The sequence below is a fragment of the Oncorhynchus tshawytscha genome, linkage group LG12, assembly GCF_018296145.1.
Source record: "Oncorhynchus tshawytscha isolate Ot180627B linkage group LG12, Otsh_v2.0, whole genome shotgun sequence".
Lineage (NCBI taxonomy): Eukaryota > Metazoa > Chordata > Actinopteri > Salmoniformes > Salmonidae > Oncorhynchus > Oncorhynchus tshawytscha.
Genome location: NC_056440.1, coordinates 71024140 through 71049026, shown reverse-complemented (window position 1 = coordinate 71049026; position 24887 = coordinate 71024140). Strand labels below are relative to the sequence as shown.

At 43.0% G+C, this 24887-nt stretch overlaps 1 protein-coding gene across 1 annotated transcript; it reads left to right on the top strand.

Annotated features, from left to right (window-relative positions):
• Nucleotides 1-6900: 6900 nt before the first annotated feature.
• LOC112264064 (retinoblastoma-like protein 2) lies at nucleotides 6901-21652 on the top strand. The gene is made up of 14 exons (XM_042331013.1): nucleotides 6901-7120; nucleotides 17157-17283; nucleotides 17598-17710; nucleotides 17782-17885; nucleotides 18030-18167; nucleotides 18437-18607; nucleotides 18812-19109; nucleotides 19274-19428; nucleotides 19540-19716; nucleotides 19897-19968; nucleotides 20068-20146; nucleotides 20258-20448; nucleotides 20678-20842; nucleotides 21047-21652. Exons 2-14 carry the CDS (start codon nucleotides 17234-17236, stop codon nucleotides 21311-21313), a joined length of 1980 nt encoding a protein of 659 aa, XP_042186947.1. The 5' UTR covers nucleotides 6901-7120; nucleotides 17157-17233; the 3' UTR covers nucleotides 21314-21652.
• Nucleotides 21653-24887: the final 3235 nt, after the last annotated feature.

Genomic DNA, 24887 nt, shown 5'->3' with positions numbered 1-24887 from the left:
GACATCAAACATATGAAATAACACATAGGGAATCATGTAGTAACCAAAAAAGTGTTCAACAAATTTTAGATTCTTCAAAGTAGCCACCCTTTACCTTGATGACAGCTTTGCACACTCTTGGCATTCTCTCAACCAGCTTCTCCTGGAATGCTTTTCCAACAGTTGAAGGAGTTGTTGGCTGCTTTTCCTTCACTCTGTGGTCTAACTCATCCCAAACCATCTCAATTGGGTTAGGTCAGGTGGTTGTGGAGGCCAGGTCATCTGATGCAGCACTCCATCACTCTCCTTGGTCAAATAGCCCTTACATAGCCAGGAGGTATATTTTGGGTCATGGTCCTGTTGAAAAACAAATAATAGTCCCACTAAATGCAAACCAGATGGGATGGCGTATCACTGCAGAATGCTGTGGTATCCATGCTGGTTAAGTGTGCCTTGACTTCTAAATAAATCACAGACAGTGTCACCAGCAAAGCACCCCCACTCCATCACACCTCCTCTTCCATGCTTTACGGTGGGGACCACACATGCAGAGGTTATCTCATCAGACCAAAGGACACATTTCCACCGGTCTAATGTTCATTGCTCGTGTTTCTTGGCCTAAGCAAGTCTCTTCTTCTTACTGGTATCCTTTAGTAGTAGTTTCTTTGCAGCAATTCGACCATGAAGGCCTGATTAAGTCTCCTCTGAACAGTTGATTTTGAGATGTGTCTGAAGGAAGCATTCATTTGGGCTCTGATCTGAGATGTAGTTAACTCTAATGAACTTATCCTCTGCAGCAGAGGTAACTCTGTTTCTTCCTTTCCTCTGGCGGTCCTCACGAGAGCCAGCTTCATCATATTGCTTCATGGTTTTTGCCACTGCACTTAAAGAAACGTTCAAAGTTCTTGAAAATGTCCATATTGACTTCATGTCTTAAAGTAATGATGGACTGTCATTTCTCTTTGCTCATTTGAGCTGTTCCCCCCCTACCATGTCACAACACAACTGTTTGGCTCGAACGAATTACAAATAAATAAATTCCACAAATGAACTTTTAACAAGGCACACTTGTTAATTGAAATGCATTCCAGGGGACTACCCCATGAAGGTGGTTGAGAGAATAACAAGAGTGTAAAGCTGTCATCAAGGCAAAGGGCGGCTACTTTGAAGAATCTCCAAATATAAAATATATTTTGATTTGTTTAACAATTTTTTTGGTTACTACTTGATTCCATATGTGTTATTGCATAGTTTTGATGTCTTCACTATTATTCTACAATGTAGAAAATAGTACAAATAAAGAAAAACCCTGGAATGAATAGGCGTGTCCAAACTTTTGACTGGTACTGTATATATTACACATATATATGGATTTTCCTGCACTTACATTGTGATTTCTTTTCATGTAAATACAGAAAACGAACTAAAATGTTGTGTAATAAAGACTACAAAAGTGAGACAAGAAGAACCATGACCTAGGAGAAACTGAAATGAACTTTCAGTGTTTGTTCAAAAAGGTACAATCTTGTTTTGAGAGACATTTTGCATGTCAAACTTTAGTAGATTTCTGAACTTTGTGAACTTGTATTAGGCCTACACACATTGATGTACAATTGCAACAAACTGAGAAAAAGAAATCAAAATGGCATTATTGTAATTATCATGTTGGGATTTAATTTTATTAAAAAAGAGGAAATAAATATGCGCTCTCTGCTGAGCTGTACTGTTAATATATTTTGTAGTGGGAGGAAAATACCTTGAATATTTAGCTTTCCTTTGTAAATACTTTTACAGGTTTTCTTCTTGACACTTACAGTATACTTTGCAGATCATACGTTTGGAAAAGTCAGCAATAACTCGGGCAGCTAATGAATGTGACTGAAGCTGTAGATCCTTCATCAGCCATGCTTCTCACACAAGGGAGAAATGTTCAGTCTCTGTTCCAATGTCCACACTAACACAGTTATTCAAATGAAGAAATGTATTGGACATTCATTCTAAGTAGTATGTTAGTGTGCATTTTGGAATGTAGTCTCCCCTGCCTGTCTCGCACAACCAACACACATGGTTCTTTTGACACTGAGGTGCACTTTAGTTTCCCATATTACACTCGCTAGCACATAACCAGTTGGGTCTACTCCCCTAAGGACTGAAAGGACAGCAAGCTGCGCCAAATGCTGCTTTCGCTGGGACAGAAAAGACACTAAATTCCACCCCAGTGTTTTTGACTGCATCGTTACCTCAGCAGAGTATAGAAGGGATTGAGTTCACTGCAAATACATCCTGTTGTGTGTGTATTGGCAAGGCTGGCTCACTCGTCCCCGCTGGGTTCTGTGTTCTTCATGGCATACTCTTGAGAGCTTCCACTCGTTTAGTCTCTTCCAGTGCCTCGAGTCTGCGAGACTACCACTCACTGTGTTCTGGCTGTGTGTGTTTGTTTGCGTGGGCGTTTCTTTCCGTTTTGGCTGAGTCCGTGTGTTCTTCAGGCCATGTACTGATTGTGTCCCATGCGGTGCAGCATCAATCGGGCCATTGTGTATGGTGGTGTGTATTGGGGAGGCTAGAGCATTGGGTTCTACAACCAAAAGTGAAGTCGCATAAACAGTGACTGCTGGTATAGTCGACATAGTGTACTCAACACCCCCTGAGTCATCTTTAATACTTTAAAAGCCCATCAGTATCTGTGTTCCACTCGTAGTGCCGCCTTCTGCTATCGAGTGAGCTGAAGAATCTCCAATGAGCTCTGATTGTGGGTGATGTCTGTAGTCTTCCATTCTGAACACAGTGTGTCCCTGTTGTGTTGAATTACCTTGCTATCATAAACTAGTAATTAAGTAGCTATGTGTATTGAGGGACCACAGGGGTTTGTATTGTCTCTGATATAATTGTAGATTACTGAGTCATCAAAATTATTTTCATAATTGACTGTAGAAAAGCATAGTTTATACATCGATTGCAGTGATTCTGAATAGTATTGGGTTGGCTATGGTAGGTTAAGTTTAGGCTTGAGTAAGACTGAATATCCAGACCTTCCTTTAGAACTGAGCTGCTTTGCTGACTATGATCTCTCTGATTCATGGGAATTGGAGGCTTTTAAGTGTTAATTTCTAACCTGGAATCTAAACTGATATGCTGTTTCATCACTAAACACATCGTTCAGTCTGATTTCACCAGGCTAGTTCATTTCTCCATATGTCTTACTGATCAATCCACTGATGACTGGATCGGCAGACAGACTGATAGATGTAGAAGTGTCCTTACGCTCGCTGTACCTCTGTGTATTTCACACCCTCACTTTCTCACTCAACTTCCAGTCAGTATCTGATGTGATTTAACAGATAGATGTTTTATGTTCCTTATTTTCTACGGCTCAATGGTGGTGTATTTTTTCATTACCATATGACATGGCTCATCTGTGCTCATCCTCGTGGTAACCAAGGGAGACACTGAGACTGGAATTCAGTATACCCTAAGTACCTGTTGTAATTATGTTTAGTGGAACAGTGCTTTCCGGATTGATACAGCACCGTGTAGGAGAACTGTCGGTACACGTTGGACTGCTAGGCAGGCTTACATTTGGAAATGATCTTGAAGATGAATGAGACGTTTTATTTTACATGGTGACAATGAAACGTCACAACAGGTTACATCTGTGGTAGAGACATTCATTTAGTCTCTTTCAGCCTTCATTTAGCTGTTCACTGAGCCTATATTGAACCCATTCATCAACGTATACAAGCCCACCAGACAGACAGCCCTGCCCTGTTGTCTAAACCAAGACTGATGAAGAACCTCCACTCACTGAAATAACATTTACTTTAAAGATGTTTTGTTTTCCCCATTCACCTATGATGTCCTTTACCATGGTTTCTGTGTGTAAACTCAGAGACAGCCAGGTTGTTACTCTTCCTGAAAGTCAACCTAAATAGATTTAACATTGTCAGTTTGCCACTTTAGTTTGGGCTGGTTCCGACCACTAGGTCCCACAAGCCTAGTGAATTCAATAGAACAACCTTCAACTGTCATTTTGTTCCACTTCATACCTAGTCTATCCCTAAATCTACCAGTGCCCTTAGGCAGAATCCCAGCCTTTGCTGCTTCCAGGTTACAATATTCACCCAAATATGATTGTTTTAGCAGGCTTTATTTTCAGACCCAACAGGCAGACAACAGGCATGGATTCATTCCTACTAGTGTGACAAGAAGCCTGCTTAATTTGCTATAGACAGACCCATAGCTCTGTTTAAGTTGAAATGTTAGTACTGAGGGGAGAGCTGGATTTGACTAAAGATGGAACAATGTATTTGCTTTTATTATGTATTTTGATGAGATATTTCTGGTAGTTTGTTATAGGTCTCCCTATGTCACATACATCTACAGTGCTGAACTGACTGATTAGAAGCAGTCATAGACTCGCCTCACTGGCACAATGAAATGACCAATATGCAACATACAGAGACGAATAAAGCACACACTACTACACGTTAATTAGAATTTTCATTTTGGGTAAAGTCGGTGCTGAAATGACGAAAATTGATTACAAGTTGTGGTCTGTTTGGTGGAATAAGACGTTATGTAGTGGGGAGGACAAGTTGTGGTCTGTGTAGTGGAATAATACGTTATGTAGTGAGGAGGACAAGTTGTGGTCTGTGTAGTGGAATAAGACGTTATGTAGTGGGGAGGACAAGTTGTGGTCTGTGTAGTGGAATAATACGTTATGTAGTGGGGAGGACAAGTTGTGGTCTGTTTGGTGGAATAAGACGTTATGTAGTGAGGAGGACAAGTTGTGGTCTGTGTAGTGGAATAATACGTTATGTAGTGGGGAGGACAAGTTGTGGTCTGTGTAGTGGAATAATATGTTGTGTAGTGGGGAGGACAAGTTGTGGTCTGTGTAGTGGAATAATATGTTGTGTAGTGGGGAGAACAAGCACCTTAAAAAGTCGTGTAATTTATTGGATTACTTTCTATGAAGTTATATAGAGGAAATTGAAGTTTAATTATTTTTATTAAACATATTCTGACTATCCATGAAGCCTGTCTTACTCTATTCTTTCACATTGACCCAGTTACAGGCACTTCAAGGTATCCAGAATTACAATGTTATTTATTGTTCACTGGCGATATACAGTTGAAGTCGGAAGTTTACATTCACATTAGCCAAATACATTTAAACTTAGTTTTCACAATTTGGATTAGGATCACCACTTTATTTTAAGAACGTGAAATATCAGAATAATAGTAGAGAGAATTATTTATTTCAGATTTGATTTCTTTCAACACATTCCCAGTGGGTCAGAAGTTTACATACACTAAATTAGTATTTGGTAGCATTGCCTTTAAATAGTTTAACTTGGGTCAAACGTTTTGGGTAGCCTTCCACAAGCTTCCCACAATAAGTTAGGTGAATTTTGTCCCATTCCTCCTGACAGAGCTGGTGTAACTGAGTCAGGTTTGTATGCCTCCTTGCTCACACACACGGTTCTTCAGTTCTGCCCACAAATGTTCAAAACGATTGAGGTCAGGGCTTTGTGATGGCCACTCCAATACCTTGCCTTTGTTGTCCTTAAGCCATTTTTCCACAACTTTGGAAGTATGCTTGGGGTCATTGTCCATTTGGAAGACCCATTTTCAACCAAGCTTTAGCTTCCTGACTGATGTCTTGAGATGTTGCTTCAATATTTCCCTGTAATTTTCTTGCCTCATGATGCCATCTATTTTGTGAAGTGCACCACTCCCTCCTCTAGCAAAGCACCCCCACAACATGATGCTGCCACCCCCGTGTTTCACGTTTGGGATGGTGTTCCTCGGCTTGCAAGCATCCCTCTTTTTCCTCCAAACATAATGATGGTCATTATGGCCAAACAATTCTATTTTTGTTTCATCAGACCAGAGGATATTTCTCCAAAAAGTAAGATCTTTGTCCCCATGTGCAGTTGCAAACCGTAGCCTTGCTTTTTTATGACGTTTTGGAGCAGAGGCTTCTTCCTTGCTGATTGGCCTTTCAGGCTATGTCGATATAGGACTCATTTTACTGTGGATATAGATACTTTTGTACCTGTTTCCTCCAGCATCTTCACAATGTCCTTTGCTGTTGTTCTTGGATTGATTTTCAGATTTCGCACCAAAGCACATTCATCTCTAGGACGGCTGCGTGGTCCCATGGTCCCATACTTGCATACTATTGTTTGTACAGATGAACTTGGTACGTTCAGGCGTTTGGAAATTGCTCCCAAGGATGAACCAGACTTGTGGAGTTCTACAGTTCTTTTTCTGAGGTCTTGGCTGATTTCTTTTGATTTTCCCATGATGTCAAGCAAAGAGGCACTGAGTTTGAAGGTAGGCCTTGAAGTACATCCACAGGTACACCTTCAATTGACTCAAATTATGTCAATTAGCCTATCAGAAGCTTCTAAAGCCATGACATCATTTTCGGGAATTTTCCAAGCTGTTTAAAGGCACAGTCAGCTTAGTGTATGTAAACTGCTGACCCACTGGAATTGTGATACAGTGAATTATAAGTGAAATAATCTGTCTCAACAGTTGTTGGAAAAATTAATTGTGTCATGCACAAAGTAGATGTCCTAACCGACTTGCCAAAACTATAGTTTGTTAATGGAGTTTTAATGTCTCCAACCTAAGTGTATGTAAACTTCTGACTTCAACTGTAAATATAGGATTATAAGTTCTCAGTTAATAGTGTGGTTAAAAAGTCATTTTCAAAACTGATTTAGTATATATTGTTGTAAAGTATTACTTATTAATGTACTGCTATTCTTCTGCTTCCTTTATGCCCTATTACGTTCCTACTCCACCCCAGGGGGCGCTTGTTGCTCTGTGAGTCTCAGCCTTCAGGCCTCTTATCATAGCAACCCATTGCAGATGACAAGTTGGGGCTTGTCTGTTGTGAGCTGTGAGCCAATGGGCTGAGCCAGAGCTTCAGCTTCCTCTCTGTCTCAGTGCACTGCAGCCTGCTGCTGCCTGCCTGTAGACTTATAGTAGCGCTCACTGCTCTGTGCTGCTCTGATGCTCACCCACACACCCACAGCTGTTCAGCCTGGCTAGTCCCACAGAGAGAGAAGCAGAGAGGCAGTGTGTCTCCAAGCCTCTACAAAACAGAATCAGATCCTTCTCACGAGCCTCTGTAAGTAGCTTGTTGCATCACTGCAGCTCTTTTGTCTCTCTTTGTCTCTGTAACACTACAGGAAATAACATGTCACAGGATGTTGTTTGTTCTGGGTTGATGTGTGTCTAGCTGATGTTATTATGGATGATGATCATGTATGATTTGTGGCTGGTAGGGGTTGTTAGATTGCCAAGATAAAATGCAACATTGTTCTGTTCCATTTCTCTGAAATAGATGCAAAGCACTTTAGTTGTATATGTATTTTGAACGATGTGTGTGCCCCAAAAAGACTGTAGAAAGTACAAGTATTCTGGAGGTTGTCACTGAAGCTGTAGTCAGTCAGTTCTAAAGATATTGCAGTGTGACAGAGAGCCAACATGGGAACAGCGAGAGGTGTGGTGGTGGTGGTGGTGGTGGTGGGTAAGATGATATAAACTGATTCTGAAGGAGTTGGCAGCTGGTGACGCATGTTGTCAGTTGGTGGGCCACTAGCCCACATCCGGTGTGTAGCCCACATGGGTGAGAGCATATGCATAGTAATATTAGTACCCAGCACATGGCTCATAGTAGCTACCTCTCCCTTATGACTGTAGCTTGCTCTCAGGAGGGATGTTACAGTGACAGAGTTAAAGCCTTACTATAACCATCAACTTCCACAGAACAGATAGGAAGGTTGAATTGACTCAGTGGGAGGTGAGCTAAATCCATTTTCCTGGTAGTGGATGGGAGTAGAGCCAAGCCAACCAAGGCTTCGTCCCAATACTGCAGAGTGAGAGAGGGATAGGTTGGCCAGCAGACCTGGATTCATATGCTATCAGAAATCTTTCAAATACTTTTAGTGTTTGCTTTAGAACAAGGCTGTAATGCCATATGAGCAGGGTTTGCACTTATATGACTATTCTATTGGTTCAATTGCGCCATGCAAGCTCAATCAAGCCCAGCTAAAGTGTTTGAAAGATTTCAAATAGTATTTGAACCCAGGCCTGTTGGCCAGTGTCTGGGGTTGGAACAGTAAGGTTTCTCGTAGGGAATGAATGGAAGGTATTTTTAGATTCAATGTTCGTGGTGTACTGTGTGACAGTGCATAGGAACACAGTGTACAGGTTTGACTCTGACAGAACACAGGAATTGATGTGGTTCAACATTGGCCTGTCCAGCCTCAGCCTGGCTCTGGCTGGAATTTACAGGTGTACAGTTATGAATCACGTCAGAATATCGAGAACTTCACCTGGTATAACCTTACATTTTAGATTGTAGCCCTCTATTTCTCTCTCTGTTGCTCTTTCTCTCTCTACCTCTCTGTTGCTCTCCCTCGCTCCCTCTCTGTCTCTCTCTCTGTTGGTCTTTCTCTCTACCTCTCTGTTGCTCTCCCTCCCTCGCTCCCTCTCTGTCTCTCTCTCTGTGTTGGTCTTTCTCTCTCTACCTCTCTGTTGCTCTCCCTCGCTCCCTCTCTGTCTCTCTCTCTGTGTTGGTCTTTCTCTCTCTACCTCTGTTGCTCTCCCTCGCTTCCTCTCTGTCTCTCTCTCTGTGTTGGTCTTTCTCTCTCTACCTCTCTGTTGCTCTCCCTCGCTCCCTCTCTGTCTCTCTCTCTGTGTTGGTCTTTCTCTCTCTACCTCTCGTTGCTCTCCCTCACTCCCCTCTGTCTCTCTCTCTGTGTTGGTCTTTCTCTCTACCTCTCTGTTGCTCTTCCTCGCTCCCTCTCTGTCTCTCTGTCTCTCTCTCTGTTGGTCTTTCTCTCTGTTGGTCTTTCTCTCTCTCTACCTCTCTGTTGCTCTTCCTCGCTCCCTCTCTGTCTCTCTCTCTGTGTTGGTCTTTGTCGTTCTCTCTACCTCTGTTGCTCTCCCTCGCTCCCTCTCTGTCTCTCTCTCTGTGTTGGTCTTTGTCTTTCTCTCTACCTCTCTGTTGCTCTCCCTCGCTCCCTCTCTGTCTCTCTCTCTGTGTTGGTCTTTCTCTCTCTACCTCTCTGTTGCTCTCCCTCGCTCCCTCTCTGTCTCTCTCTCTGTGTTGGTCTTTCTCTCTACCTCTCTGTTGCTCTCCCTCGCTCCCTCTCTGTCTCTCTCTCTGTGTTGGTCTTTCTCTCTACCTCTCTGTTGCTCTCCCTCGCTCCCTCTCTGTCTCTCTCTCTGTGTTGGTCTTTCTCTCCTCTCTCTCTGTCTCTCTGTTGCTCTCCCTCTCCCTCTCTGTCTCTCTCTCTGTGTTGGTCTCTTCCTCGCTCCCTCTCTGTCTCCTCTCTGTTGCTCTCCCGCTCCCTCTGTCTCTCTCTCTGTGTTGGTCTTTGTCTTTCTCTCTACCTCTCTGTTGCTCTCCCTCGCTCCCTCTCTGTCTCTCTCTCTGTGTTGGTCTTTCTCTCTCTACCTCTCTGTTGCTCTCCCTCACTCCCTCTGTCTCTCTCTCTGTGTTGGTCTTTCTCTCTCTACCTCTCTGTTGCTCTTCCTCGCTCCCTCTCTGTCTCTCTCTCTGTGTTGGTCTTTCTCTCTCTACCTCTCTGTTGCTCTTCCTCGCTCCCTCTCTGTCTCTCTCTCTGTGTTGGTCTCTACCCAAAGTGGCACTCCTTAGTGTGGACAAAGTAAAACTGATTATCACCTGCAACCCATAACGACAGTCATTGCTAGCACCATCCTCAAATACCTTCCCAATACCTCTCTGTTGCTCTTCCTCGCTCCCTCTCTGTCTCTCTCTCTGTGTTGGTCTTTCTCTCTCTACCTCTCTGTTGCTCTTCCTCGCTCCCTCTCTGTCTCTCTCTCTCTGTGTTGGTCTTTGTCTTTCTCTCTACCTCTCTGTTGCTCTCCCTCGCTCCCTCTCTGTCTCTCTCTCTCTGTGTTGGTCTTTCTCTCTCTACCTCTCTGTTGCTCTTCCTCACTCCCTCTCTGTCTCTCTCTCTGTGTTGGTCTCTACCCAAAGTGGCACTCCTTAGTGTGGACAAAGTAAAACTGATTATCACCTGCAACCCATAACGACAGTCATTGCTAGCATCATCCTCAAATACCTTCCCAATAACCACACCCAGCGTATCTCACTGACTTACCATAACTTGAATGATTCCTCAGATATAGTACACAACAAGTTCGGAATCAGCATCCACCTCCCCACGCACTGACATATCTGGTTTATATACAAAACCAGTTTAACTTCATTTTCACACACTCAGAGAGAGATCCTCTACCCCAGGCAGCATCTGTGCACCACACACTCACACAGACTGTGATAGTAACTTGGCATTGTAGAGAAATGGAGAACACGTGCAAATGATTATCGCTGTGGAGAGGAGACTGAGTTACCATTGAATCAGCACAATCTCTATTTTACTCCCTCAATTTCAAATCAATTCAAATGTGATTATTGGCATGGGAAACATGTTTACATTGCCTAAGCAAGTGAAATAGACAAACAAAAAGGAAAGGGAAATAAACAATCAGAAATTAACAGTAAACATTACAAAAGTTTTAAAAGAATATAGAAATGTTATATTGCTGGCTATGTACAGTGTTGTAACAATGTGCAAGTAGTTGAAGTACCAAAGGTAATATAAATAAGCAGAAAAATATAGGTTGTATTTACAATGGTGTTTGTGCTCCACAGGTTGCCCTTTTCTTGCGGCAACAGGTCACAAATCTTGCTGTTGTGGTGGCACACTGTTGTATTTCACCTAATAGATATGGGAGATTGGATTGGTTTTCAAATTCTTTGTGGGTCTGTAATCTGAGGGAAATATAGTGCCTTCAGAAAGTATTCACATCCCTTGACTTTTTCCACATTTTGTTGCGTGACAGCCTGAATTTTTATTAGGAGGTTTTGTGTCACTGGCCAATGCACAATACCCTATAATGTCAAAGTGGAATTATGTTTTTAGAAATGTTACCAAATTAATTAAAAATGAAGAGCTGAAATGTCTTGAGTCAATAAGTATTCAACCCCTTTGTTATGGCAAGTCTAAATACATTCAGGAGTAAAAATGTGCTTAACAAGTCACATAATAAGTTACGTAGACTCTGTGTGCAATAATAGTGTTTAACATGAACGACTACCTTTTGAATGACTACCTCAGCTCTGTAACCGACACATACTGTACAATTATCTGGAAGGTCCCTCAGTCAAGCAGTGAATTTCAAACACAGATTGAACCACAAAGACCAGGGAGGTTTTCCAATGCAAAGAAAGGCACCTATTGGTAAATGGATCAAATAAAATAATCAGACATTGAATATCCCTTTGGATGTATCAATACACCCAGTCACTACAAAGATACAGGCGTCCCTCCCAGCTCAGTTGCAGGAGAGGAATGAAACTGCTCAAGAATTTAACCATGAGACCAATGGTGACATTAAAACAGTTACAGAGTTTAATGGCTGTGATAGGAGAAAACTGAGGATGGATCAACAACATTGTAGTTACTCTATAATATTAACCTAAAGGACAGAGTGAAAAGAGGGAAGCCTGTACAGAAAAAAAATATTCCAAAACATACATTCAGTTTGCAGCAAGGAACTAAAGTATAACTGCAAAATGTGGCGAAGAAATTAACGTTATATCCTGAATACAAAGTATTATGCTTTGGGAAAATCCAGCAAAACACATGGTGGTGGGTGCATCATGTTATGGGTATGCTTGTCATCAGCAAGGGAGTTTTGTAGAGTAAAAAGAAACAGAATAGAGTAAAAATATATATTTAACCAGGCAAGCCATTTAAGAACAAATTCTTATTTACATTGACGGCCTAGGAACAGTGCCTTGTTCAGGGGCAGAACGACAGATTTTTACCTTGTCAGCTCAGGGATTCGCTCTAGCTACTTTTCGGGTACTGGCCCAACGCTCTAACCACTAGGCTACCTGCCCTTAAGCACAAGCAAAAACCGAAAGGACAATCTGATTCAGTCTGCTTTCCACCAGACACTGGGAGACAAATTCACCTCTCAGCAGGAAAATAACCTAAAACAAAAAAGCTAAATATACACTGGAGTTGCTTACCAAGACAACATTAAATGTGGCCTAATTACAATTTTGAAAATCTCTGGCAAGACATGAAGATGGCTGTATAGCCATGATCAACCAACTTGACAGAGCTTTAAATAATAATGTGCAAATGTTGTACAATCCAGGTGTGGAAAGCTCTTAGAGATTTACCCAGAAAGACCGTAATCGCTGCCAAAGGTAATTCTAACATCTATTGACTCATGTGTTTGAATACTTATGTAAATTAGATATTTCTGTATTTGATTTTCAATAAATTAGAAAGCATTTCTAAAAACATGCTTTCATTATTGGGTATTGTGTGTAAATCAATTTAATCCATTTTGAATTCAGGCTGTAACACATCAAAATGTGGAATAAGTCAAGGGGTATGAATACTTTCTGAATGCGCTGTATGTGACTCTAATATGGTCTTACATTTGGCAGGAGGTTAGGAAGTGCAGCTAGGTTTCCATCTCCTGTCTTCTCTTGAGAGTCAGGTCTGCCGATGGTGACCTTTCGATAGCAAGGCTATGCTCACTGAGCCTGTACATAGTCAAAGCTTTTCTTAATATTGGGTCAGTCACAGTGGTCAGGTATTCTGCTACTGTGTATTCTCTGTTTAGGGCCAAATAACATTCCAGTTTGCTCAGTTTTTTTGTTGATTCTTTCCAATGTGTCAAGTAATGATCTTTTTGTTTTCTCATGATTTGGTTGGATCTAATTGTGTTGCTGTCCTGTTGTGAACAGAGTCTCAGTACCCGCTGGCTGAGGGGACTCTTCTTCAGGTTCCTCTCTCTGTAGGTCAAGGCTTTGTTATGGAAGGTTTGAGAATCTCTTCCTTTTAGGTGCTTGTGGAATTGAATTGCTCTTTTCTGGATTTTGATCATTAGCTGGAGTCGTCCTAATTCTGCTCTGGATGCATTGTTTGCAGTTTTACGTTTTACATTGAGGATGTTTTTTCATAATTCTGCATAGAGTCAATTTGGGCTTTGTGAATTATTCGTTTGTGAGAGGACCCCGGACCTCACAACCATAGAGGGCTTCTGTGGTGCTGGTGTGTAGGTCAAGGTAGGTATATTGTTTTGTGTGATCTAGGGCAACAGTGACTAGGTGGAATTTGTATTTGTGTGGCTGGAAACGGGACCTTTTTTGGAACACCATTATTTTTGTTTTACTGAGATTAACTGTCAGGGCCCAAGTCTGACAGAATCTGCAGAAGATCGGTGCTGCTTAGTTGGGGACAGGAGCACCAGATCATCTGCAAAACAGCAAACATTTGACTTCAGAGTCTAGTAGGGTGTGGCTGGGTGCTTCAGACTGAGCCCTCGCCAGTTTGTTGGTATAAATGTTGAAGAGGGTGGGGCTCAATTTTTTGGGCTAATTTTAACTGCATACATGTACACATTGTTTGTGTACATGTTTTCCCCCAACACCGCATTCCATAAATTTGTATAGGTGGGGTGTCAGTGGGCTGACTGTGAACGCTCTGAGAGACTCTGGGTTGAGGTCGGTGATAAAGTAGTTTACAGTACTGCTGCCAAGACATGAGCTGTAGGTGTACCTACCGTAGGAGTCCCCTCGAAGCCTACCATTGACTATGTACAGACCCAGCGTGCGACAGAACTGCAGGAGTTGTGTGACCCGTTTTTGTTGGTTGTTTTGTCCTAGTTGTTGGGCATATTGGGGAGGGAATGCTGCCACCTCCAGGTAGGTTTTTGTCCCCCTGTGTTCTGAGTGTCAGGTTCTTGTTCAGTTCAGGCGTTTAGGTCTCCTCAGACTAGAACATTTACCTGGGTCTGGAAATGATGATCTCTTTGCAAACTGGAATCCATTTATCCGGAGGCTGCATTCATTGTAGCTGGGGATTTTAACAAGGCTAATCTGAAAACAAGACTCCCTAAATTTTATCAGCATATCGATTGCGCTACCAGGGGTGGAAAAACCTTGGATCATTGTCACTCTAACTTCCGCGACGCATATAAGGCCCTGCCCCGCCCCCCTTTCGGAAAAGCTGACTACGACTCCATTTTGTTGATCCCTGCCTACAGACAGAAACTAAAACAAGAGGCTCCCACGCTGAGGTCTGTCCAACGCTGGTCCGACCAAGCTGACTCCACACTCCAAGACTACTTCCATCACGTGGACTGGGATATGTTTCGTATTGCGTCAGATAACAATATTGACGAATACGCTGATTCGGTGTGCGAGTTCATTAGAACGTGCGTTGAAGATGTCGTTCCCATAGCAACGATTAAAACATTCCCTAACCAGAAACCGTGGATTGATGGCAGCATTCGCGTGAAACTGAAAGCGCGAACCACTGCTTTTAATCAGGGCAAGGTGACCGGAAACATGACCGAATACAAACAGTGCAGCTATTCCCTCCGCAAGGCTATCAAACAAGCTAAGCGTCAGTACAGAGACAAAGTAGAATCTCAATGCAACGGCTCAGACACAAGAGGCATGTGGCAGGGTCTACAGTCAATCACGGACTACAAGAAGAAATCCAGCCCAGTCACGGACCAGGATGTCTTGCTCCCAGGCAGACTAAATAACTTTTTGCCCGCTTTGAGGACAATACAGTGCCACTGACACGGCCTGCAACAAAAACATGCGGACTCTCCTTCACTGCAGCCGAGGTGAGTAAGACATTTAAACGTGTTAACCCTCGCAAGGCTGCAGGCCCAGACGGCATCCCCAGCCGCGCCCTCAGAGCATGCGCAGACCAGCTGGCCGGTGTGTTTACGGACATATTCAATCAATCCCTATACCAGTCTGCTGTTCCCACATGCTTCAAGAGGGCCACCATTGTTCCTGTTCCCAAGAAAGCTAAGGTAACTGAGCTAAACGACTACCGCCCCCGTAGCACTCACTTCCGTCATCATCATTCAACACCATAGTACCCTCCAAGCTCGTCATCAAGCTCGAGACCCTGGGTCTCGACCCCGCCCTGTGCAACTGGGTACTGGACTTCCTGACGGGCCGCCCCCAGGTGGTGAGGGTAGGCAACAACATCTCCACCCCGCTGATCCTCAACACTGGGGCCCCACAAGGGTGCGTTCTGAGCCCTCTCCTGTACTCCCTGTTCACCCACGACTGCGTGGCCACGCACGCCTCCAACTCAATCATCAAGTTTGCGGACGACACAACAGTGGTAGGCTTGATTAACAACAATGACGAGACGGCCTACAGGGAGGAGGTGAGGGCCCTCGGAGTGTGGTGTCAGGAAAATAACCTCACACTCAACGTCAACAAAACTAAGGAGATGATTGTGGACTTCAGGAAACAGCAGAGGGAACACCCCCCCCTATCCACATCGATTGAACAGTAGTGGAGAGGGTAGCAAGTTTTAAGTTCCTCGGCATACACATCACAGACAAACTCAATTGGTCCACTCACACAGACAGCATCGTGAAGAAGGCGCAGCAGTGCCTCTTCAACCTCAGGAGGCTGAAGAAATTCAGCTTGTCACCAAAAGCACTCACAAACTTCTACAGATGCACAATCGAGAGCATCCTGGCGGGCTGTATCACCGCCTGGTACGGCAACTGCTCCGCCCTCAACCGTAAGGCTCTCCAGAGGGTAGTGAGGTCTGCACAACGCATCACCGGGGGCAAACTACCTGCCCTCCAGGACACCTACACCACCCGATGTTACAGGAAGGCCATAAAGATCATCAAGGACATCAACCACCCGAGCCACTGCCTGTTCACCCCGCTATCATCCAGAAGGCGAGGTCAGTACAGGTGCATCAAAGCTGGGACCGAGAGACTGAAAAACAGCTTCTATCTCAAGGCCATCAGACTGTTAAACAGCCACCACTAACATTGAGTGGCTGCTGCCAACACACTGACTCAACTCCAGCCACTTTAATAATGGGAATTGATGGGAAATGATGTAAATATATCACTAGCCACTTTTAACAATGCTACCTTATATAATGTTACTTACCCTACATTATTCTTCTCATATGCATACGTATATACTGTACTCTATATCATCGACTGCATCCTTATGTAATACATGTAACACTAGCCACTTTAACTATGCCACTTTGTTTACATACTCATCTCATATGTATATACTGTACTCGATACCATCTACTGTATGCTGCTATGCCTATGCTGCTCTGTACCATCACTCATTCATATATCCTTATGTACATATTCTTTATCCCCTTACACTGTGTATAAGACAGTAGTTTTGGAATTGTTAGTTAGATTACTTGTTGGTTATTACTGCATTGTCGGAACTAGAAGCACAAGCATTTTGCTACACTCGCATTAACATCTGCTAACCATGTGTATGTGACAAATATTTTTTTTTTTTTTTTTTTCCCCCTCTAGGATGGAGAAGCTGTCTTTATTAAAGGATGGGGGATTCTAGTGGAGGGATAAACAGTACTGTACACTCTTAGAAAAAAAGATTCCAAACGGTTCTACGGCTGTCTCCATAAGAGAACCCTTTTTGGGTCTGGAAAGGGTCCTACATGGAACCCAAAAGGGTTCTACCTTGAACCAAAAATGGTTCCTCAAAGGGTTCTCCTATGGGGATAGCCGAAGTACCCTTTAAGGTTCTATAGCACCACTTTTTCTAAGTGTAGGTAGCACACAGGACAATATTTGAATCTGTTGAGATTATTTCCTCATTTATTTTAACCAAATGTAAAATGTTCCTGTTTTGATTTATTTAATAATGGTGAAGTCTCTCTCTCTGAATCCTTCCACAGCAGAACTGTAGAACTGCTAGACAAACTGAGAAACAGATTCAAAAACGCTAAATCTGAATATTCCTCTTCAACAGGAAATATCGTATTTTGTAGTTCATCATCGTTGTCATCTCATAGCTGAAGGCCAGCCCCCTCCCCTCCCTCCCCACACACACACACACATTAACCTGACTCTAAATAGAGTACACAAGCCTTTTGGGCCCAATTATCTCTGAGATGACTTAATATCATTACTGTGTGGTTCGTGTTGTAAATTTAAACTGTTGTTTCACATGTTTCTCATGCAAGGAAGAAAATGATGATCCTATTTATACGGTCTCATGTACCGCTCTAAAGGGTTTTCAAACCTCTGCCTGGTGTATGTATTATGTACAGGTGTCCACTGCTACTCCACTGACTGACACGGAGCTGTACTCTACCAGCGGAGGTGCTGTGAGCGGCTGGAGGTCGTCATGGCAACCCAGAGACATGTACCCAGTGACAATCTGGCTAGAACATTCAGGTCAGCTATGGTGGGCATGTGTCTGTGTGGGCCTCATACGTAACTGTAGTAGACTGTAATGTGCCGCAGGGGAAATGTATTTGGGCCTGTAGCCTATGATAGAGTACACTGTGATCTATGGTCAGTGTTGAGTTTGTAGAAGAGTAAGAAAACACATGTTGTTTTACTATGTTACACATTCTTCCTATTAAGGAGTTGGTTCTGATTTGGAGGAAGCTTATCCTAGATATATACCTATTGGTGGGCAATATCTATCAGTAGTCTATGGGGGTGGGAAAGTGCCTGTATGGTTCTTTAAGGTGTATTTTGTTTAGGTCCTGTGCCAGAAACCCTAGTGAGGTCATCTCCACTAGACTGAGAGACATGCTCCACACCTTCATCCAGCACTACCAGGAACCATGGGAAGAGAACCGCAGCCTAGACAGAGGTGTGTGTTTGTGTCTGTGTGTATGCATGTGTTGATATATTGACATTTCAGTAACTTCCTGTTGTTTGTAGACAGAGGAGTGAAGTTCTCCAGCCAGACAGAGGCTTTGTACTACAGGGTTCTAGAGGCTGTCATCAATCAGGAGAGGAAGAGGCTGGGAGCCAAAGACCTTTCAGTGAGTCCTCTGCCCTCTGCTGTGTATGACTGGAACTGCACTGTTTAGTGTCATTACGCGTTCACGTTACAATTCCCTCTGGGGGCACTGTTGTATAGACATGTATAGTATAGAGGTTGTCATTGATGACTTGTTTCTTGGCAGGGCATTCTGGAGCATGATCTGTTCCAGCGCTCTCTAGTGGCCTGTTGTCTGGAGATGGTAATCTTCTCCCATCAGCCACCAGGCAGCTTCCCCCTGGCCATTGACATCTATAGCCTGGCGCCATTCGACTTCTACAAGGTAACATCTACACAAAACACCTGCAGTACATGTCATACTGTAATGTAACATCGTAGGTTTTGTGTAAAGGAGGTGGTTTCATGTGATAAGTAACCTTACCTGAAAACTGAAGCATTATGTTAGCTCCTCAAGCTAATGCCTAGGCTTGGGCTCAGAGGGCTTACACAAACTTGGGGCATACAGGCGTCCTGGGTTCAAACACATCTACTGTAATCTTAGTGATCTATTTAGGTGCTGTTTAACCCACTACTGTATGTGGTGTGTGCCAGGTGATAGAGCTGGTGCTGCGGGCTGAGGAGGGCTTGCTGCCGGGTGTGGTCAGGCATCTGACCCATATAGAGGAGCAGGTCCTGGAGAGTCTGGCCTGGAGGAGAGACTCACCACTCTGGGACCAGATCAGAGCTGCTAAGGGTCAGGGACAGCTGCCTGCATACCATCAGGTCAGTGGGCAAAGGTTTAAATTCACCTATTTGTCAACTGGGCAAAATATACAGTGCACCCTCTCAAAATATATAGAGCAACACCGCTGGCGCACTCAAAACAAGTTGGTCTAATATGGCAGCATGGCGGCTGTCGTTTCATTCAATAGAGGAAACAAAATGATCCCAAACTTAAGGTAACAGATGGTTCTATGTGTGTTCAAGGTGATGCTCCCCCAATACTCAGAGGACACAGACAAGATGGCCAAGGTCCCTCCCAACCCTTCACACTTGACCCCAAGCCTTGTGAATGGGATCCATGGAAATGACCTGAACTCCCCGATTACCCACCATGAACACTACAGCTCACCCCCTGCTGGCTCAAAGACGGCTGCTTGCCCTGCCACCCCAGTCAGCCCATCCCAGTCCTCCTCTGTCATTGTTACTGGACAGACTGTAGTCACCATGGCATCAGCCACTGTCACCACCAACAATGACCAGTCAGTCACCATACCGGTTCGAGGTAAAGACTATCCCTCAGATGAAACCCAATATGGCCATAGAAATGACAACCCTAATAGAATACTGACATAATGTAATACATCTTATAATAAACATGTTATATACCTTGTTTACATATCACAACAACCAGTGCTATTTGTTAAATTAAACCTCTTCCACACCCAGGCATTGCCAACGACCGGGGAGCCATCACATTTACCCTCAGTGTTGTAGGTCAGCCCATTCCTCCACAGCAAGTCTCCAGCACCTCTACCCAGCAGCCCCAGAACCCTCTACCCTCTACCCAGAGTAAGGGCTCCATCTCACTGTTCCTCCGCAAGGTAGGCTTTACTCAGATTCCTACATACCTGAGCTGGCCTGAATGCTATGAGCCTAGATATTTAGTTACAAGATCCACAAGACAAAGGCCATACTCCTTCCCTCTGTCTCAGGTCTACCACCTGGTGAGCATGCGTCTGAGGGACATCTGTGTTAAACTGGACATCTGTGAGGCGCTGCGGCTGAAGATCTGGACCTGCGTTGAACACTCCTTGGTCCACTGCACTGACCTCATGCTAGACCGACACCTGGACCAAATACTCATGTGTGCCATCTATGTCATGGCCAAGGTAGCACTATTTGCTTTGCCTCTAGACGTTTTGCTATACTTCCTTAATGCAGATGGTTTTATGACTTGGGTGATCGACAGTAAGGCATTCAGCCTTCTATACCTCTTCAGCTGTGTATTGATAATTATAATGTAATATATTACCTCATTTCCATGTTTATGCTGTGTGTTGCTCATGCAGGTAACCAAAGTGGACATGCCCTTCAAGCTCATCATGCAGTGCTACAAGACTCAGCCTCAAGCAAGCAACTGTGTAAGGAGATCAATGTTTTGCTTGCTTTTGTGTGTGTGAGTTAAATCCAGCTTGTTTGTTATTGTGTAGTTGATGAAGTCTGTATTGTCCTTCTGTCAGGTATTCAGAAGTGTTCTGATCTCAGGGAGAAACACCAAGACCTCACAAAACTCTCCTGGAGGATCCAACAGAGAAAACAGTTAGAAAAATATATACATTCACATGGATATGTTTGCATCATAATATGCATGAATTAACTAATTATTTAATGAAGAATGATTTTTGAATGTGATGCTGCTCTGTTTTCCAGTTGATGTAGACCCCAGCAGTAGCTTGCTTACCTACCAGAGCCCTCCCACCCATCCTACAGGACGCAGAGCTCCCTGTAGACAGGACCAGGAGGAGAGAGGACACCTCATCTATTTCTACAACACCGTCTATGTCAAACAGATGAAGGACTTTGCCCTGCGCTACACCTCCAGCTCTTTGACCATAACCGGGGTGAGGGGACATTTTCATATACTACCTAATGGAGTCAGTAGTCGTCATACACAATACGTAGGAAACACTTTACCAGTGGTCTCAAATATGTCCAAACTGAAGTATAACATCACAGGTTGATAGAAGTAAGAGCAGTCCTTGTACAGATACAGTGCATTGTTCCTAGGCCCAGTGCTTTCATCACTGTCCAGAGATTCTGACGACATTCTGGTCATTTTTCCATGCACAGGTTGAAACCCCTCCCCTTTCGCCATACCCCATCCAGCGTATTGGATCCTTGCGCAGACTCCGCCCCTCCAACCACCATTCCCTCTACATCTCCCCCCACAAGCCTAGCACACACCCCTCCCCCCGCACTGGGTTCCTCTACTACGTGAGCAGAAGCCCCTCAAAGGTCAGAGGTTGGACATACCTCTCTAACCCTGCTAACGGTTCCCTAACTGACCCTCTTCTATACTTCCTGTCTGAAACCTAACTAACATTACACATATTTTAACTTAAATTACTGTGAAAAGCAAAAGGCCTGGTCATCGTAAATACACAGTACACATCTAGTCATGTGTGTTGCTAATCGTTGTATCCCAACTGTATCCCACAGCGTCTGAGAGAGATCAATGACATGATGAGGACATTTCAATCACGCACCAGGAAGCGCTGTGCAGCCCAGCTGCAGGAGGACGGTGAGGAGGAGGGTGGGCCACTTGTGAAGAGACCCTGTCAGGATAGACCTTCAGACTGGCAGAGAAAGCTCAGGGACCTCGGCCAGGACTTCAACCAGGCACTGACCAGGGCCCAGAACCAGCAACAATCCCAGACCAGGGCCAAGGCACAGCACCAAGCAACGGCACACAAGGGGACACATTGATGACATCTCACTTTCGTTGACTTACCGTCATGCTTCATACTTCCATCATCAGTGTCTGTGGTCCATATTCTTCAAATAAGTGTAGACCTGCAAGGAGAATGGATGATGTGGATCTACAATGTTAGAAAGAATTGGCATCATTAGCACTCAATGTTCATGATTAGAAAAGCTGATTTGTAATAATAATTAGGGTATTGTTATAATCTGAGTGTAACTAGGGCTCTGTATCAAATATCATATTATACATATCATATACAGTATATATTTCAACATTTTAGTCCTCTGTGAACCATGTCCTAGTTACCTAAGGAAGCAGTAAAGGATTTGTGTTGGTACTGAGCACTGTGTACAGTTTGTTTTTGGTGAGAGGGAGGGGTCTCTCTCTGGAACATACAGTAGTAATTACTTTCAATTTTCAAGTTTAATTTGTCACATGCACAAGTACAGTGAAATGCTAAACTTGTAAGCCCTACCCAACAGTGCAGTATTCAAAGTATTCAAAGTATTCAAAAGTAGAACTAATTTAAAACATATCAGACACAGATATAGGACATATTGGTGAGCCTTTTACAATGATTATACATGTATCTGTTGGACCAGATGTTAGATCATATTTTTAAATTATTAAACAACGTAATGTATCTGTTGGACCAGATGTTAGATAATATTTTTAAATTATTAAACAACGTAATGTATCTGTTAGGACCAGATGTTAGATAATATTTTTAAATTATTAAACAACGTAATGTATCTGTTAGGACCAGATGTTAGATAATATTTTTAAATTATTAAACAACGTAATGTATCTGTTAGGACCAGATGTTAGATAATATTTTTAAATTATTAAACAACGTAATGTATCTGTTAGGACCAGATGTTAGATCAAATTTTTAAATTATTAAACAACGTAATGTATCTGTTAGGACCAGATGTTAGATAATATTTTTAAATTATTAAACAACGTAATGTATCTGTTAGGACCAGATGTTAGATAATATTTTTAAATTATTAAACAACGTAATGTATCTGTTAGGACCAGATGTTAGATAATATTTTTAAATTATTAAACAACGTAATGTATCTGTTAGGACCAGATGTTAGATAATATCTGTTAGGACCAGATGTTTTAAATTATTAAACAACGTAATGTATCTGTTAGGACCAGATGTTAGATAATATTTTTAATTATTAAACAACGTAATTAAGGACCAGATGTTAGATAATATTTTTAAATTATTAAACAACGTAATGTATCTGTTAGGACCAGATGTTAGATAATATTTTTAAATTATTAAACAACGTAATGTATCTGTTAGGACCAGATGTTAGATAATATTTTTAAATTATTAAACAACGTAATGTATCTGTTAGGACCAGATGTTAGATAATATTTTTAAATGATTAAACAACGTAATGTATCTGTTAGGACCAGATGTTAGATAATATTTTTAAATTATTAAACAACGTAATGTATCTGTTAGGACCAGATGTTAGATAATATTTTTAAATTATTAAACAACGTAATGTATCTGTTAGGACCAGATGTTAGATAATATTTTTAAATGATTAAACAATGTAATGTATCTGTTAGGACCAGATGTTAGATAATATTTTTAAATTATTAAACAACGTAAGGTAACTGAGCTAAACGACTACCGCCCCGTAGCACTCACTTCGTCATCATGAAGTGCTTTGAGAGACTAGTCAAGGACCATATCACCTCCACCCTACCTGACACCCTAGACCCACTCCAATTTGCTTACCGCCCAAAAAGGTCCACAAACGATGCAATCTCAACCACACTGCACACTGCCCTAACCCATCTGGACAAGAGGAATACCTATGTGAGAATGCTGTTCATCGACTACAGCTCGGCATTTAACACCATAGTGCCCTCCAAGCTCGTCATCAAGCTCGAGACCCTGGGTCTCGACCCCGCCCTGTGCAACTGGGTACTGGACTTCCTGACGGGCCGCCCCCAGGTGGTAAGGGTAGGCAACACATCTCCACCCCGCTGATCCTCAACACTGGGGCCCCACAAGGGTGCGTTCTGAGCCCTCTCCTGTACTCCCTGTTCACCCACGACTGCGTGGCCACGCACGCCTCCAACTCAATCATCAAGTTTGCGGACGACACAACAGTGGTAGGTTTGATTACCAACAACGACGAGACGGCCTACAGGGAGGAGGTGAGAGCCCTCGGAGTGTGGTGTCAGGAAAATAACCTCACACTCAACGTCAACAAAACTAAGGAGATGATTGTGGACTTCAGGAAACAGCAGAGGGAACACCCCCCTATCCACATCGATGGAACAGTAGTGGAGAGGGTAGTAAGTTTTAAGTTCCTCGGCGTACACATCACGGACAAACTGAATTGGTCCACCCACACAGACAGCATCGTGAAGAAGGCGCAGCAGCGCCTCTTCAACCTCAGTTTCTGAAGAAATTCGGCTTGTCACCAAAAGCACTCACAAACTTCTACAGATGCACAATCGAGAGCATCCTGGCGGGCTGTATCACCGCCTGGTACGGCAACTGCTCCGCCCACAACCGTAAGGCTCTCCAGAGGGTAGTGAGGTCTGCACAACGCATCACCGGGGGCAAACTACCTGCCCTCCAGGACACCTACACCACCCGATGTCACAGGAAGGCCATAAAGATCATCAAGGACAACAACCACCCGAGCCACTGCCTGTTCACCCCGCTATCATCCAGAAGGCGAGGTCAGTACAGGTGCATCAAAGCTGGGACCGAGAGACTGAAAAACAGCTTCTATCTCAAGGCCATCAAACTGTTAAACAGCCACCACTAACATTGAGTGGCTGCTGCCAACACACTGACTCAACTCCAGCCACTTTAATAATCGGAATCGATGGGAAATGATGTAAAATATATCACTAGCCACTTTAAACAATGCTACCTAATATAATGTTTACATACCCTACATTATTCATCTCATATGTATACGTATATACTGTACTCTATATCATCTACTGCATCTTTATGTAATACATGTATCACTAGCCACTTTAACTATGCCACTTTGTTTACATACTCATCTCATATGTATATACTGCACTCAATACCATCTACTGTATCTTGCCTATGCCGCTCTGTACCATCACTCATTCATATATCTTATGTACATATTCTTTATCCCCTTACACTTGTGTCTATAAGGTAGTAGTTTTGGAATTGTTAGCTAGATTACTTGTTGGTTATTACTGCATTGTCGGAACTAGAAGCACAAGCATTTCGCTACATTCGCATTAACATCTGCTAACCATGTGTATGTGACAAATAAAATTGGATTTGATTTTGATTTGATTTGTATCTGTTAGGAACAGATGTTAGATAATATTATGTTTAATTGGCACTTTCAGTTTCACATGTTGCTTTTCTCTACCAGTGTTTCATTTGTACTGATCTGTGGTACAAATCCTTTACTTCTTTGTTTTGTGATGTTGGATAAACACAACTCAGTTTTTACATCTCCTTACCCCACCGTCAACATTACCACAACATAGTGAGAGCCACTGTGGAAAAGAAACGTAGCTCCATGTTGAATATATTGT